Source organism: Nicotiana tomentosiformis, chromosome 2 (genome assembly GCF_000390325.3).
Source record: "Nicotiana tomentosiformis chromosome 2, ASM39032v3, whole genome shotgun sequence".
Taxonomy (NCBI): Eukaryota; Viridiplantae; Streptophyta; class Magnoliopsida; order Solanales; family Solanaceae; genus Nicotiana; species Nicotiana tomentosiformis.
The window spans coordinates 123,476,815-123,492,211 of NC_090813.1; the positions used below are offsets into that span (position 1 = coordinate 123,476,815).

The 15,397-nt window shown below is 37.1% G+C and overlaps 2 protein-coding genes and 1 pseudogene across 2 annotated transcripts; 2 read left to right on the forward strand and 1 right to left on the reverse strand.

Moving 5' to 3' along the window:
• Nucleotides 1-612: 612 nt before the first annotated feature.
• LOC104085954 (uncharacterized) lies at nt 613-3,748 on the forward strand. The gene has a single exon (XM_070196065.1). It carries the CDS (start codon nt 925-927, stop codon nt 3,514-3,516), a length of 2,592 nt encoding a protein of 863 aa, XP_070052166.1. The 5' UTR covers nt 613-924; the 3' UTR covers nt 3,517-3,748.
• A 2,137-nt stretch (nt 3,749-5,885) lies between these two features.
• Nucleotides 5,886-10,890, forward strand: LOC104085955 (protein transport protein SEC13 homolog A-like; annotated as a pseudogene).
• A 742-nt stretch (nt 10,891-11,632) lies between these two features.
• Nucleotides 11,633-13,830, reverse strand: LOC104085953 (uncharacterized). Its single transcript, XM_009590074.4, has 3 exons — nt 13,651-13,830; nt 13,355-13,443; nt 11,633-11,938 (listed from the first exon to the last, which is right to left on the reverse strand). Exons 1-3 carry the CDS (start codon nt 13,690-13,692, stop codon nt 11,791-11,793), a joined length of 279 nt encoding a protein of 92 aa, XP_009588369.1. The 5' UTR covers nt 13,693-13,830; the 3' UTR covers nt 11,633-11,790.
• Between the last annotated feature and the right edge of the window lie 1,567 nt (nt 13,831-15,397).

The following is a 15,397-nucleotide window of genomic DNA, read 5'->3' on the forward strand; positions in this document are numbered from 1 at the left end:
ATATTCATTTTGATATACACAAAGAATGAAAATAAAATTGTGATAGACATTTCGCAAATAATCACCAATATGTATTTTGGCTGTCATATATCAGTGTGTATATCACACAAGATTTATACATAGACATGTATATCATATTATATGTTAGTGTATATCACATAATATTTTTATTGATATATATATATATATATATATATATATATATATATATATATATATATATATAAAAGTCGATTGAGATGTGTATTCACCTAAATTTGAAAGTTCAATAAACTTGAAAAGTGTATAGTCACCTAAATTCATTCCTATTTATTTTCTGAACAAATTTTTTATGCAAATTTGTGGAAAGTTTTCTTGATTTCATCCATTAATGCTAAGTGAGAATGAAAAAACTTGTCCAACTTCGAAAACGGGCCATGAGAATTCAGTTTCATGGTTGATCCATTCCTTTAGGCATTTATTTATGCTAATTGCTCTAAAATTTTCTGGTGTGAAGAGAGAGAATGAGGAGATATGGAGAAGAGATACGAAGAGAGAGACATAGGGGAAGAAGGTCTAACCTATTTTTTTATACAAAATTAATTTTTTAAATTAAAATATAAATGCGGGCCATAAGATGCCAATAATAATAAGTTGTGCTTTTTTTATGCCATTTATTAGGTTGGGTTAACATACAAGGCCGAACCCCATTTTTTTATGCCAATTGTTGGACCTAGTTGTCATGGCCAATCCCATTTGCAAATATTGACTATTTCTCAATTACAAATCTAGCCAGCCCCCGTTATTTTTACAAATAGCCCATTGGTCCAAGAAACAATTCCGGAGCTAGGCCCAACCCAATGGAAGTCAATGACTTGATCATTCCGTAATTCCGACATTGTTGATCATTAACGTTGGGAAATTCTTCCATTGGACTCTTCGACAATGGCTGAAAACAACCACCACCACCGCCATCACCGGCCCCATCGTCTCTCGCTCCCACCACGCACCACCATTTCCACCACCGCCGCCACCCCTACTACCACAAGAACCCCCTACCCTCTTTTCAACAACTACCCACCTTCAACTCCAACTCCAACTCCATCCAAACACCGAATTCCCTCCTATTTCCCCACTCCCAAATCTTCAACAAAAACCTCATCTTTACCATTTCTCTTCCTCTTCCTCTTCTCTCTCCGCTCTCTTTACTCTCTCCTCCCTTTCCTCCGTTCTTCTCCTTCCTCTTTCTCTCTCTTCCCTTTCTCTTTCCTCGTTTCCCTCCTCTCTTTTCTCCTCACTTTTTCTTTCTCCTTCTTCACTTCCAAACACCCTTTTCATCACAAAAATCGCCACCGGCTCTTTTTTTTCTCCTTCACCAAATCTCAATACAAGCTTCTACTGCAAAAATCCCTTCTTCTTGCTATAGTTTTTCTGCTCAGATTTCAAGCTCTGAGATACTGCGGCACTGCTGCAATGATTCTTGCTGAAGTTTCCGGAAATATAGCTGCCCGCTTCATTTCTGATGGAAAAAGACTCGATCTTTTTGACAAGAATCAGATTAGATCGTCTAAGGTTTGTGGGTTTATTGCTATGTTTATTGGGTTGTTGCTGTTATCTGTTAGTTGGGATAGAATTGAATGTTTTCCTTTGTCTTCTGTGAATGTAACTGAAATGGGGTTTTCGATTCTTCCGAGGTATAGTTGTATTAGGATTTGGCCAATGTTGCTTCCTTTTGTTTGTGGGTTTTTGGGGTCTTACGAGAGAAGCTTTATGAATATGGGTAGTTTAAGGGAAATGGGTAGGAAGCAGGTTAGATTGGTATCTTTGTTTTTTACAACTGTAATGCTGTTTGTACCTGCTGTTATAAGTATGTTTGTGTTTGAAGCAGACGGAGATAGTATCTCTATATCGAGTCTCGGTTGGGTTTTGGTGAACACAGTAGTGTTTGGTGTGCTTTTGAGTGAGAATTTTACTGATGAGAGGGCAGTTTCGTCTAAGGATTTTCAAAAGGAGTATCTTGTGACCTATGTATGTACTGTTGTATTGGAATTATTTTATTATCCTGAGCTTTCGCTTTGGGGATTGTTGATCTGTGGATTGTTGCTCTGGATTTCAATAAGGAATTTGAATCCTGTTGATAGTAATTATATTGAGTTGGGGTTGGAACCGTCGGATTGGTTTACAACTTCGGTTATGAAACCTCTCCGGCATATCTTGGGTGAGAGGAAGTCTCGTAAGATAGCGCTTTTCCTTTTGATCAATACGGCTTACATGGTTGTGGAATTTGTTGCTGGTTTTATGAGTAATAGCCTTGGGTTAATATCAGATGCTTGTCACATGCTGTTTGATTGTGCGGCTCTAGCTATTGGGTTATATGCTTCGTACATATCCCGGTTGCCAGCGAATGGTCAGTTTAACTACGGTCGTGGAAGATTTGAGATTCTTTCTGGGTATACAAATGCGGTTTTTCTTGTCCTCGTGGGAGCATTAATAGTGCTGGAATCATTTGAGAGGATATTAGACCCTCAGGAGGTTTCTACTAACAGCCTTTTGTCAGTGTCTATTGGTGGGCTGCTTGTTAATATTGTCGGTTTGATATTCTTTCACGAGGAACATCATCATGCCCATGGTGGATCATGTTCACACTCCCATTCACATGCTCATTCTCATTCCACAGGCGATAGTCTCCAAGATCACCATCTTCACCATTTACATGACCATGATCACTCCCATGAACATAAGACTCCTCATTCTCATGATCATTCCCATGACCATAACACTCCTCATTCTCATGATCATTCCCATGACCATAAGACTCCTCATTCTCATGATCACTCCCATGACCATAACCATGACCACCATTCTCATGATCATTCTCATGACCATAAGACTCCTCATTCTCATGATCATTCCTGTGACCATAACCATGGGCACCATCATCATGATGACGCTCACCAACATTGTCATGTTGGCAGCTCAAGTAGTTCTTCGATAAAGGTGCACCACGGCTCTGTTGCAAGTTTGCAAGGACCAGATTATTCTCATGGTCAAGACAAGGGTGTCACTGAGAAACATAAGCGGCAACATCGGCACATTGATCATAACATGGAAGGCATCTTTTTGCATGTTCTGGCTGACACCATGGGTAGTGTTGGGGTGGTAATTTCGACGCTCTTAATCAAGTACAAGGGATGGCTTGTTGCTGATCCCGCCTGCTCAATTTTTATCTCTGTTCTAATTATATCTTCAGTAATCCCATTGCTTAGGAATTCAGCAGAAATTTTACTGCAAAGAGTTCCAAGGGCTCATGAACATGATTTGAAGGAAGCTGTAAACGATGTCATGAAGATAAAAGGTTTATCTGGGATTCAGAAGCTTCATTTTTGGAGCTTCACTAACTCAGATGTTATTGGGACTCTTCATCTTCTCGTCTCAAGCGAGAGTGAGAAGTTATCTGCAAAGGCACAAGTATCTGAATTATTACATGATGCTGGGATCAAGGATTTGACAATGCAAGTAGAATGCCATCCAGAGTAGTTAGTCTAATTGGTGGTATTACTTGAAGTGCTCAGTGTGCGCTTCAACTATACCAGATGGAGATCCCTTGAGATATGAAGTGATGTACAGTGGGTTGAGTAAGTGATAGTTTTTTTTTCTTTTAACCTTATAAATTTTCTAAGGTATCTATAATTTCTGTCCCCGGACCCCCTTGTATTTTCTGATCTTTATACTATTATTAACGAAGCTTAAAAGAAAATGTTGAAATGAACTCTATCTGATGTGCTGCTGCCTGCCAGGAAATCTACCCGTTTTCATGTTGAATGATTAACGAATACATTGGGAAACTAACCTTATAAAAATAATGTGTCTCCAGGTGATTGAAAACTGGTGCTTGACCCGTTTTGCCCTTCAGTTTCTGTATTGCTTTGTGCTGTCCTATCTTCTGAGTTCTGCTGTTTACTGGTTGTAATGCTACATAAGATAAAAGAAACAATGAATAGAGGCATAGTATTTGATATCCCTGCTTGCAGCCATGTTTGAACAATCTCTACGCAAAAGTAAACCTCTATGTCAGTGACAAGAGATGCATATTTGGTGAGATGCTATTTTAATTTATCTTTTATAGATTTTTATATCTAGCCTCCTAGACACCCTTCTAATTCTGCATATATAATGATATTAATTTTGGTCCTTTTACCGTCTGGTACTATATTTTACGATAAGCTTACGTGAAGTACTACCGGTAATCATGCCTGCTGGCTAGTTTCTAAATAGAAATAATAATGCATATGATATTAAACTTGGTCCTAATAATTTTTAAGGTTTCCTGTTTATTTAGCTTAGTGTAACTGAACCTGTTAAAGAGGTAAAGCCTCTAACTTTATCTAACATCAGTATCTCTTCTAAATGTTTAGCATTTTGTAGCGCCTGCAGAAGATATCTTCTGATCAGAGCAACTGAGAAATGAGAAGTGTTGGGAATGAAATTTGACTTGTGTTTTGTTCAAGGATTTAAGTTATATACATTTACAGTGTAAAGAATTCTATAATATTAGTGTATTTTACAGGTTATAGCAGGTTATTTGCTATTTTACGGGTGATTGAAGTTTTGTGTTTTGCAAATAAAAAGTTACCACTTGCAGGGTATCGACCTTTAAAGATTTCCACGACTTTTATCTCTTTAAAGACTTCTAATAAAATCTTTTGATATTTGTATGTTATTTTAAAATGTTTTTTGAGAAAGTTTCAATCAATACTATTCTTGCATATTCGCATCCAAAGCAAATCTCTTCCTGGAATGTAAGTTGTGTTTCAGTCAACTTAAATGTTAAAGGAACTTTGCTTGCACCTCGATCTCTCTTTTCTTTAAATAAATACTGAGGTCGTTTCCTAACTTTCCATCGTTTCCGATCTAACAAACAATAGTATAACTTAAACTCATATCTGTAATTATCTGTAAACAAGATACATGAACAAGTTGTTGGGATTGTTGTTGGATTTATATAAGCTATGTTAATTGTTATTGAAATTTGACTAATGTATTAATTGTTATGAAGTTGGCTAAGAAAGAGGCAAAGCTAGCAGTTACGGCGGCCAAGACTGCAACTTTTAGTCGTTTGTACGAGGAACTCGAGAGCCGAGGTGGGGATAAGAGGTTGTTCAGATTAGTCAAGGCGCGAGAAAGGAAGACTCGTGACTTGGACCAAGTGAAGTGCATCAAGGACGAAGAAGGTAGAGTTTTGTTGGATGAGGGGCAATTCCGTCGAAGATAGCAGACCTACTTCTATAGTCTCTTGAACGAGGGGGGAGACATGAGTATTGTACTGGGTGATTTGGAACTCTCCGGGAGTCGCTGTGACTTTGGGTACTGTAGGAGGATTAGGGTTGATGAAGTTGAGGGGGCTATGCGTAAGATGAGCAGAGGCAAAGCGACCGGGCCGGATGAAATCCAGTGGAGTTTTGGAAGAGTGCGGGCAAGGCAGGCTTGGTGTGGCTCACTAGGTTATTTAATGTCATTTTTAGAACGAAGAAGATGCCTGAAGAATGGAGGTGGAGCACGATGGTTCCTGTATACAAGAACAAGGGTGATATCCAAAATTGCAATAACTATCGGGGTATCAAGCTGCTTAGCCATAGTATGAAAGTCTGGGAGAGAGTGGTAGAGCTAAGGGTGAGAAGAGTATGTCTATTTCTGAGAATCAGTTTGGGTTTATGCTGGGACGTTCGACTACAAAAGCCATCCACCTTGTTAGGAGATTGATGGAGCAGTATAGGGAGAGAAAGATGGATTTGCATATGGTGTTCATCGACTTAGAAAAGACGTACGATAAAGTTCCGAGGGAGGTTTTTTGACGATGTTTGGAGGCTAGAGGTGTATTTGTTGCATACGTTAGGTTGATTAAGGATATGTATGATGGAGTAAAGACCCGAGTGAGGACGGTGGGTGGGGATTCAGACCATTTTCCGGTTATGATGGGGTTGCATCAGGGGTCGGCACTTAGCCCTTTTTTGCTTGCTCTAGTGATGGACATACTGATGCGCCATATCCAAGGGGAGGTGTCGTGGTGTATGCTATTTGCAGATGATATTGTATTGATCGATGAGACACGAGACAGTGTGAACGCGCAATTAGAGGTATGGAGGCAGACCCTGGAATCTAAAGGTTTCAAGTTGAGCAGGTCCAAGACAGAATACTTTGAGTGTAGTTTCAATGGCGAGACTCAAGGAGGGGAAGGGGAGGTGAGACTGGATTCGCAAGTCATCCATAGAAGAGAGAGTTTTAAGTACCTTGGGTCTATTATTCAGGGAGATGGGGAGATTGATGAAGATGTCACACATCGTATTGGGGCGGGATGGATGAAATGGAGACTCGCTTCCGGTGTTTTGGGTGACAAGAAGGTGCCACCGAAACTTAAAGGTAAGTTCTACAGAGTGGTGGTCAGACCAACGATGTTGTATGGAGCTGAGTGTTGGCCAGTCAAGATCGCTCATGTCCAGAAGATGAAGGTAGCAAGGTAGCAGAGATGAGGATGTTGAGATGCATGTACGGGCACACCAGGTTAGATAGAATTAGAAATGAGGTTATTCGCTATAAGGTGGGTGTGGCCCCTATTGAGGACAAGATTCGGGAAGCGCGCCTTAGGCGGTTTGGTCATGTGAGGAGGAGGAGCACAGACGCCCCGGTGAGGAGGTGTGAGTGGTTAACATTGGAGGGCCCACAAAGAGGTAGATGAAGGTCTAAGAAGAGGTGGGGAGAGGTGATTAGGCAAGACATGGCGCAACTTCAGCTAACCGAGGACATGACCCTTGATAGGAAGGTATGAAGGCCGAGGATTAGGGTAGTAGAGTAGGTAGTCTAGAGTGGTCATCACAGTAGTATTGACGCATTTATGACTAACCGTTGTTTTCTTTTATTGTTGATCACCTTACTGTCTTGTTTTTAGTCTGCTCTTATATGACTTTTTGGTACTGTCCCTTCTTATCTATATTTTCATTATTGTGGTGCTTATGCTTTCCTGAGCCGAGAGTCTATTGGAAACAACCTCTCTATCCTCACAAGGTAGGGATAAGGTCTGCGTACAAACTAACAATCCCCGGACCCCATGTGTGGGATAATGCTGGGTATGTTTTTGTTATTATTAATTTTATAAATTAATTTTTACGATTAAGTTTCCAAAGAATCAATAAATGATTAAATTTTGGCAATCATTATAACTATATAACATGTGCAACTTATTTACTCTACATCAGAAAGTCAACGAGAATTTTAGTAATAGTGTAATACCATATGCAACGAAAATTTGTACATGAAACAAAAAAGAGTTACAAACTTGCAATTACAAGAAGGAGAGACATCTCATTTTAAAGGGAAATATGTAGAAATTGAAAGTGTTTTGCACCTTAAAATACAATCTTTAAAATGTAAAAAACAATCACAAGAAAAGGTTTCCGTGTTAGCTCTAATGAATTTCTTTGATTGACCAAAAAGAAAATTCTTTGAATAATCTCAAATTTGAGACAAGAGGATCATCCAAGACTAATGCAAGGGTTTTGTTTCGTGAAAAAGAACAAACGAAAATAAAAGTGAGAGAGCTTTAAGTAACTACCTTTAATTTTGTGATTCATTAACATGGTTATAGTTGTTGGAATTTTTTCGAAGTGTTTTGATTAATTTGAGAGTTATTATTGTAGAACATTTGTAAAAATTAGTGTTGGTGAAAACTTAAATCCCTTTATTTCTATAATAAATAGATACTCCCAATTTATAGTCCGATTTACAAAAATAAACACTTAGCTTTTTTTTAAAAAAAAGATAATTGATTTTTGTATTATTAAACCAACTAAATAAGCATTTAGCATTAGAAAACCAGCTCAGTTCTTTCTCTCCAGATTTGCCCTTCTTTCACAGGTAAACCATTCCCTTACCCCTTAATCTGTGACAGATTTATATATACTCCATGCTTGTGCGGCTGTAACTATAACTCTGCATTGCTCTTCAATTTTCCCCATGCTTTATTGGTAACATTTATTCTTTGGGGATTAAGATCCAGGTAGAAATTCTAGATCCATCATTTTTATAACCCAGGAATGAAATGAACCGGATGGGGCAAAATGAATATAGAGGATTCATATATATGGGAAATAGTTTCGACCCATAGCTTATGTTTGAGTCCTAGAGTTGGTTCCCCTGTGTGGGCCTAATTTTGGTTTCGGCTATTCAGCAATTGGTATTTCCCCATTGAAATTGGATCACATTTGGAGTTATTTATTGTATGTTTCTGTTAATTGAATAACTGAAGTTAATCTACTTACCACTGGTAAGACGAGATAAACATATTTTAATTGTTCTTTGCTCAGGACTTTGGTATCTAATTAGGGAAAAGAAGCTCGGAATATATAATGATCTTTATCTAATGCAAATGTGTTCTTCAAATATCACTCTCTGAACAATTTTAGTGAGAAAAAAGAACCGATCTTTCGTGTCCATTAATGCACTGATATTTTTCTGGAGGTTCAACCTATATATGTTTATATATTGGAGTTTTCTATTTTACCTCAAACGTTACTCGAGGTTCAAGTCAGCTAATTGTGACTCTGCTGATCGGCCTAATTTATAATTTTATGCCAGTAATGTGTTATTTGTATGTGCATCTTTCTGTTTTTTTTGCTTACATAAAACCTAGATTGGGAGTTAATCTGTAGCTAAACGTTCCACGGTTATGCTCATTTGTATAGTGTCAGCTTAGAAAGAGGAACTGTGTAGCTGATAAAGTTGACGGATATTTCACAGTGAAAAGTTTTCAATGAGTCGTACAGAGTGTCATCAGATTAGTTCAAGTCAGGGTTTATGATTCTTGTCTTTTGATCTCAGGGTTGTAGCTTTGTATTATTGATTGATAAATTCTTAGAATAGTATCAGAAATGTAGAAGCTAACTCTGATGTTTATTCAAGAAAATATGAACTTCGGTGATATAGGTTTTCTTCTTTTCCACAAGGATAGTAAGTGTAATATATTGTTTGAAGGATCAGGACCAGTGGAACATTAATTATTATACCAATATGCTACTTCGAACTTCTCAAATGCTTTACTATGATCCTCTGATGCCATCAATTTCATGTGCTTAACTTTTAATGTTGCAACTCACCAACTTCTTCTTATGATTATATAAGGGGTTTCAGCAAGTTGGTTGATTCTTTGGTTAATTTGACTTGTACTCCCATTATATTCTTTGATTTAGATCATTCCCCCTCCCTCCAAGCCCCCTCGCCAGCTCTCCCCCGGGCCAAAATAATACTAGCTATCATTTGCTTTTGTCCTACTCTAGTCTAGTCTGTGTATGCCATGTTCATTAATGAAGCATTGTCTTTCTTGCTACTTACTGTTGTGAAGGAAGGTTTACCCTGTTATTATTTCCTCTGGTCTGATGTCTTGAATTAAAGTGCTATTATTGAAGGACCATGAGCTTAAAATTAATATCATGCGAAAGCTCTAATGATGGATTCTCAAATGCAGATGTCCCTGATAGTTGTATCTTGCCTGTATTGCTTGGGCTAATTGTGATGTATGTTTTAGGTTGAGTATTTAGCCTTGATTTTCTATTTTGGTCGATCATTTATAGTTTACAATCGTTCTTTCTCTAGCCATATAGGGTGTGTGTGGAAAGGAGTGTATTTAAAGTAGTTATCTTTCAAACAGAGATGTTTACTAAAATCGGATCGAACTGATAAATGTAGGAGCACAGAAATATTGCATAGAAACAAGAGAAGGTGCCAAGATTGAAACCGGTCACAATGACACAGTTTATGATGTTTCTATGGACTACTACGAAAAACGTATGGCAACAGCATCATCTGAGAATACCATAAAAATCGTTGGTGTAGGCAACTACTCTGCTTCACAGCACCTTGCCTCTCTGAGTGGTCATAGTGGTCCTGTTTGGCAAGTTGCTTGGGCGCATCCCAAATTTGGGTCGATCCTTGCTTCCTGCTCCTATGACGGTAAAGTCATAATCTGGAAGGAAGGCAATCAGAATGAGTGGACACAAGCTCATGTTTTTAGTGACCACAAGTCGTCCGTTAACTCTATTTCGTGGGCTCCTCATGAACTTGGGCTTTGTTTAGCATGTGGTTATTCTGATGGTAATATCTCAGTTCACACTGCTAGGTCAGATGGTGGTTGGGACACCACAAAAATAGACCAAGCTCATCCGGTCGGGGTAACATCTGTTTCGTGGGCGCCATCAATGTCTCCTGGTGCTTTAGTAGGTTCAGGTGTGCTTGAACCTGTTCAGAAGCTAGCATCTAGCGGCTGTGTGGAAGTTATATAATGGCATATGGAAGATGGATTGCTTCCCTGCACTTGAGATGCATAGTAATTGGGTTAGGGATGTAGCCTGGGCGCCGAACTTGGGCCTTCCAAGGTCAACAATTGCTAGTGCTTCAGAAGATGGTACAGTTGTCATATGGACTGTGGCAAAGGAGGGAGATCAGTGGGAAGGGAAGGTTCTTAAACACTTTAAAAGTCCTGTTTGGAGGGTTTCATGGTCTTTAACTGGAAACTTGTTGGCAGTGGCTGCTGGTGATAACAATGTCACATTGTGGAAAGAAGCAATTGATGTGGAGTGGCTACAGGTCTCCACTGTTGACCAATAGAACTAAAGTTCTGTTTTATTCCAAACCTTTCTCCCTGGCTAGACTGAGGGTTAATTTTTTTTTATGATTCATGACTCATTCTCTACCTTGATCCTTTTCGTTGTAATTGATATATGTGATCAGTGTACTAGAGCTAGTAAGTTGCAAAAAATTAGTAATTCATAGACCTTATTCGTTTCCCTTTTTTTCGGGACCTGAGCTGTATGGCCGTCCATTATATTGCATTTTGAGTGAATTGCTCGAGTAATTTTATTTTTATGCCCCTATTTTGTCGAATTTGTAGTTACAATTCGCTAGTCGAGCATAATGATTTCATGTGATGGCCACCTCTTGCTACTTGAAGTTTTGCTTTTCCGTTGAATTTATGATGTCTGAGATCAATCTTCCATATTGTTGTCTGCTTAATGGCCTTGTATCAGATTGCCAACCACAAACTTATACATGATAGGAGCTTTAAAAATTTACTTAATGCGTATAAATAATTTATTCGAAACCCAGTAAGCTAGGTCTGCCTCTAGGTTCATCATTAAATCTTTAGCTTGTCATATAACATCAGAACAAAACTTTAACTGTGATCATTCAGGAAGCATCAAGGTAGTGAATGTAAGGGAAATTTTACAATCTCGTAATAATATGATACTAGTAATTAATAAGCAGCACCCGAAATTTCTCCAAGCTAATGGGGTGCCTCTATTAGGGCTTATCCTAACTCAAAGTTAGGATAGGTGGACACATGCATTAAGAAATAAAGGTCATCCCAAGACTTGTGTATCAGAAAGACCTACCAATTACTCCAGAAGTGGCACAAATGGGTGATCAAATAGCGAAATGTCTAAGGCAGTACAAAGCCATCAGTAAAACTTAGGCAAACACAGTAGTTACTTGCACTCCTATCAACTTAAATAGTGATTCATTAATTTAATACTCAATAAAATTTTGAAAAACAAAATGCAGCAGATATAAATGAAAATGCAAAGATGTGGCCATCAGAGACAGGCAGTTGTGATTGTTAACGACATTTATTTTGAGATTTTCTTTTATATCTGAATCCATTTTGAATCCAAGCTAGTGGGGAAAACTGCCATTCCAGTCTATCTCATTCAAATGTCAAAAACAAACAATAACAGTCTCAATCAATTTCAGGTTTAAATTCAGCCATCACTTTGGGTCACTGAAGAAGCCATTGATAGATGGCATGATCTCTGGAGCCCTGTTACGAACAAACTTCCTAAGAGCATGCTCTGCATATTTCTCCCCTTCTGTAAAGTTATCCAGCACTCCTGCTGCCCTGTTCTCCTTGGTCACCCTATGTTTTGCATAAACACAAAGACACCAGTGAAACTATAAGATATATTGCAATTCTCTACTTTCTAATACTCCACTTCTCATTTCTTTATGACTTCCAGAAAATTTTAGGAAAAACAACGAGTAACATCCATTAAAAGCAGCAATAAGCTGCAGCTTAGTGAAGTTGAAAGTCCTGTTTTCAGTTTCATTCTCCCTTTTCATGTTGGCTTAAAAAGAAACATCTAATACGATAATGAACCACCAAATAAGCAAAAATCTCAACATACAATCAGAACTGAAGGTAAAGTCCATTAAAAGTACCAATAAGCTGCAGCTTAGAGAAGTTGAAAGCCCAGCTTTTACACAGTTTTCCTTCTTCCCTTTCTATGTCAGTTCAAAAGGAAACATCTAACATGGAAAAGTCTCAAGCAATGGAGCTAATGCCAACTGATCTCTTAAAAGCCCCAGAAGTTCATTCTAGACACTGCACAAAAGTTGCAGTTGAAATTGTATGTAGCCATGGAACTTTCAGTGATGAGGCAACAAATAACTGCTTTTGTGTGTCGATAAATTATTTAACAGCAAGAAAGCATAATGTCCCGAAAAAACAAAAAATTGCTCCCATGTAACAGCCCAACTCCTCTGTAAAAATGCTCTTAATACCACGACACACCCCAGCCCCAGATTTCTCTACTACCACCCTGCCCGCAAGATTTCTCATTCTAGAATTCTTTTTCCTCATACTTCTGCATTCTTTTCCTCCTTACAGTTACGGGCGGAGCTACAAGCGTGATTATGGGTTCGGCAGAACCCAATAGTTTTGGCACAAATCTCGTATTTGTGCAAAAAAATTCAATTAATATGTAGAAATAATTTACTCAGAACCCAGTAAGATGTCTTTTCTAAAATCTAGAATCCATAAACTCAAAATCCTAGCTCCGCCTACAGTTTCGTTCTTTCTTATTTTCACACATGTATAATTTATGCATATAAAATGGTGTCAATATAAGAAATTCTATATAAAAGCATAGCATTCAATTACTCAATATGAACCAAAAAGGTTCATTTTTCAATAAATTGAACCAAAATTCTGGAGCAATTACTGGTATCAAATTAAAGAGAATAGGAGATGCATTGTTGTGACAGAGGCATCAAATGTGGGTGTATCTATAAATATATATACTTATTTAAATACTATTATTTGTCTTACTATATACATAATTATACTTATATATGCTGGATCAACCTTGATGCATGATTGCATGCCTTTTCATTTAAGAAATTAGCTGCTTAGAAAGTCCAAATATGTCATAAAAATGTACAAAATAAAATTATTCAAAATTATTTTAAGAACCAGGTTCATAGTAACACACACACACACACACACACACACACACATACAACGGCATAAAGGGAGGGGGTGGGGAGAGGGTACCTGACTTCAGGGTTGATGCAGATGTTGCGAACCAATTGAAACCCACAAATCCCAAAAGCTACTCCCACCGCTACAAATAGTGGATACACCTATATATATAACATCACAAAATAAAATATAGCATCAGCAGTACTCAGTTGCTCAGATCTAGTGATCATACTATAAAAACCCAAAAACCTTTATATAGTAAATGCACTATAATACTACACATGCAGCCGCTGCCTCTAAGCTAGATCCCCCTTTTAAGTTATTGGGGGGGGGGGGGGGGGGGTGGATGTAGGGGAAATGAGACAGACCTCGGGCCTCAGCCATCGGTTAATGGAGGAGGAGGCAGCCATGGGAAAGTGGAGCTGAATTGGAAAATGAAGGCTACTTCAAAAACAATGAACAAAACTGGCAACGAGGAACTTAAATGTTATCGTCCATATTTATATTTGGATTTTCTCGAGAATCCTCTCATTGGCCGCAATAAGTTTAGTTCAATTTACGCCAAGGCCCATAATGTTTTCAACTGTATTCCAAGTTGCTCTGTCAGCCTCGTAACTCGTGATTTTTATTTATGTTTTATTTTTATAAAAAAAAAAAAAAACATAAATAGCCACTCACTCAATCACTTAAACTAAAAATAATTAGTGAACGTATAATATATGCATAATTTATATAATATATATATAATTATGTATAATTAATATATAATCCGAGTATATGATTAGAAAAAGTAAACAATGAATGTGATCGACTATTTGTACAAAGACCATCAGAGTGGCCGGTGGCGGAGGGGATACCCACTGTGAGTTTAATTGAGCATCAAATATTATTTTGAGTTTCAGTATTAGTAAATACCAACATAATTATTACTAGTAGTATTTTGAAATACTAAATCGTGAAGAATTTCAAATAAACTTATGGCTGTGTCACGATAAGAATCTATCAAAGGCTAAAATCATTGTGTATTGTACCACGGTGAGAATCATTTTACCTCTTAAACTTAATCTAAATGTCCATCCCCCCCCCCCCCCCCCCCCAAAAAAATTCGAACAATTTCATTAAAGCTATGAAATTATTTACTAAGTAGTCTATTATTTTATCTTTAAAAACGTTTTCTTGGTCAGCCATCTAACTTTAATTTAAATATCAAAATGCCATAAGTAATGGAATATAAAATTAGTAAATACACAGAGATAGTGGACCGACTATCAAGAACTCCACTTGGGGGGACTGACTGGCGCAACTTGCTAAAGCAATATCCAATTCATAAACACTTTACCCACAAAAATAGGCCTTCCTTTTCTATCTTTTCTATCCACGGTTAAAGAGCCCAGTTCACCAAATTATTAAACACCAAAGGGTCAAATATACCCTTTTACTTTCGAAAATGGTCTAAGAATATCCCTCATTATACTATTGATTATCTATACCCCTGAAGTCATATTTTGGGTTTAAATATACCCCTCATTTAAACGGAGGGACACGTGTCATCGTCGTGTTGGTCAATTCTAAATATTTCCTAATTATTTAAAAAGACTCATTATCCATACCCGAAAAATAAATTTTTTTTTGTAAAAACTGGAAAAAAAACTAAAAAAACATTTTTACTAAAAACTGAAAACAAATGATTTTTTTTTCAGTTTTTAAAAAAAACTATTTAGAAAAAACTGAAAAAATAAAAGCTGAAAATCATTTTTCTAAAGCAATTTTTTTTTGAAAAAACTGATTTTTTTTTTAATAAAAACTGAAAAAAACGAAAATATTTTTTTTTTTCCAGTTTTTACAAAAGAAACTGCTTTATAAAAGCTGAAAAATATTTTCTAAAATAATATTTTTGTAAAACCTGAAAAAAAACTAAAAAACAAATTTCTAAAGCAGTGTTTTTGTAAAAACTGAAAAAATAATTTTTTTTTCTTCAGTTTTTAGTTAAAAATATTTCAGTTTTTTTCAGTTTTTAATTGCTTTATAAAATTACTTTTCAGTTTATTTTTTCAATTATTACAAAAATATTATTTTAGAAATTGCCTATAATTATCCGTAGTTACTTATTTCCAC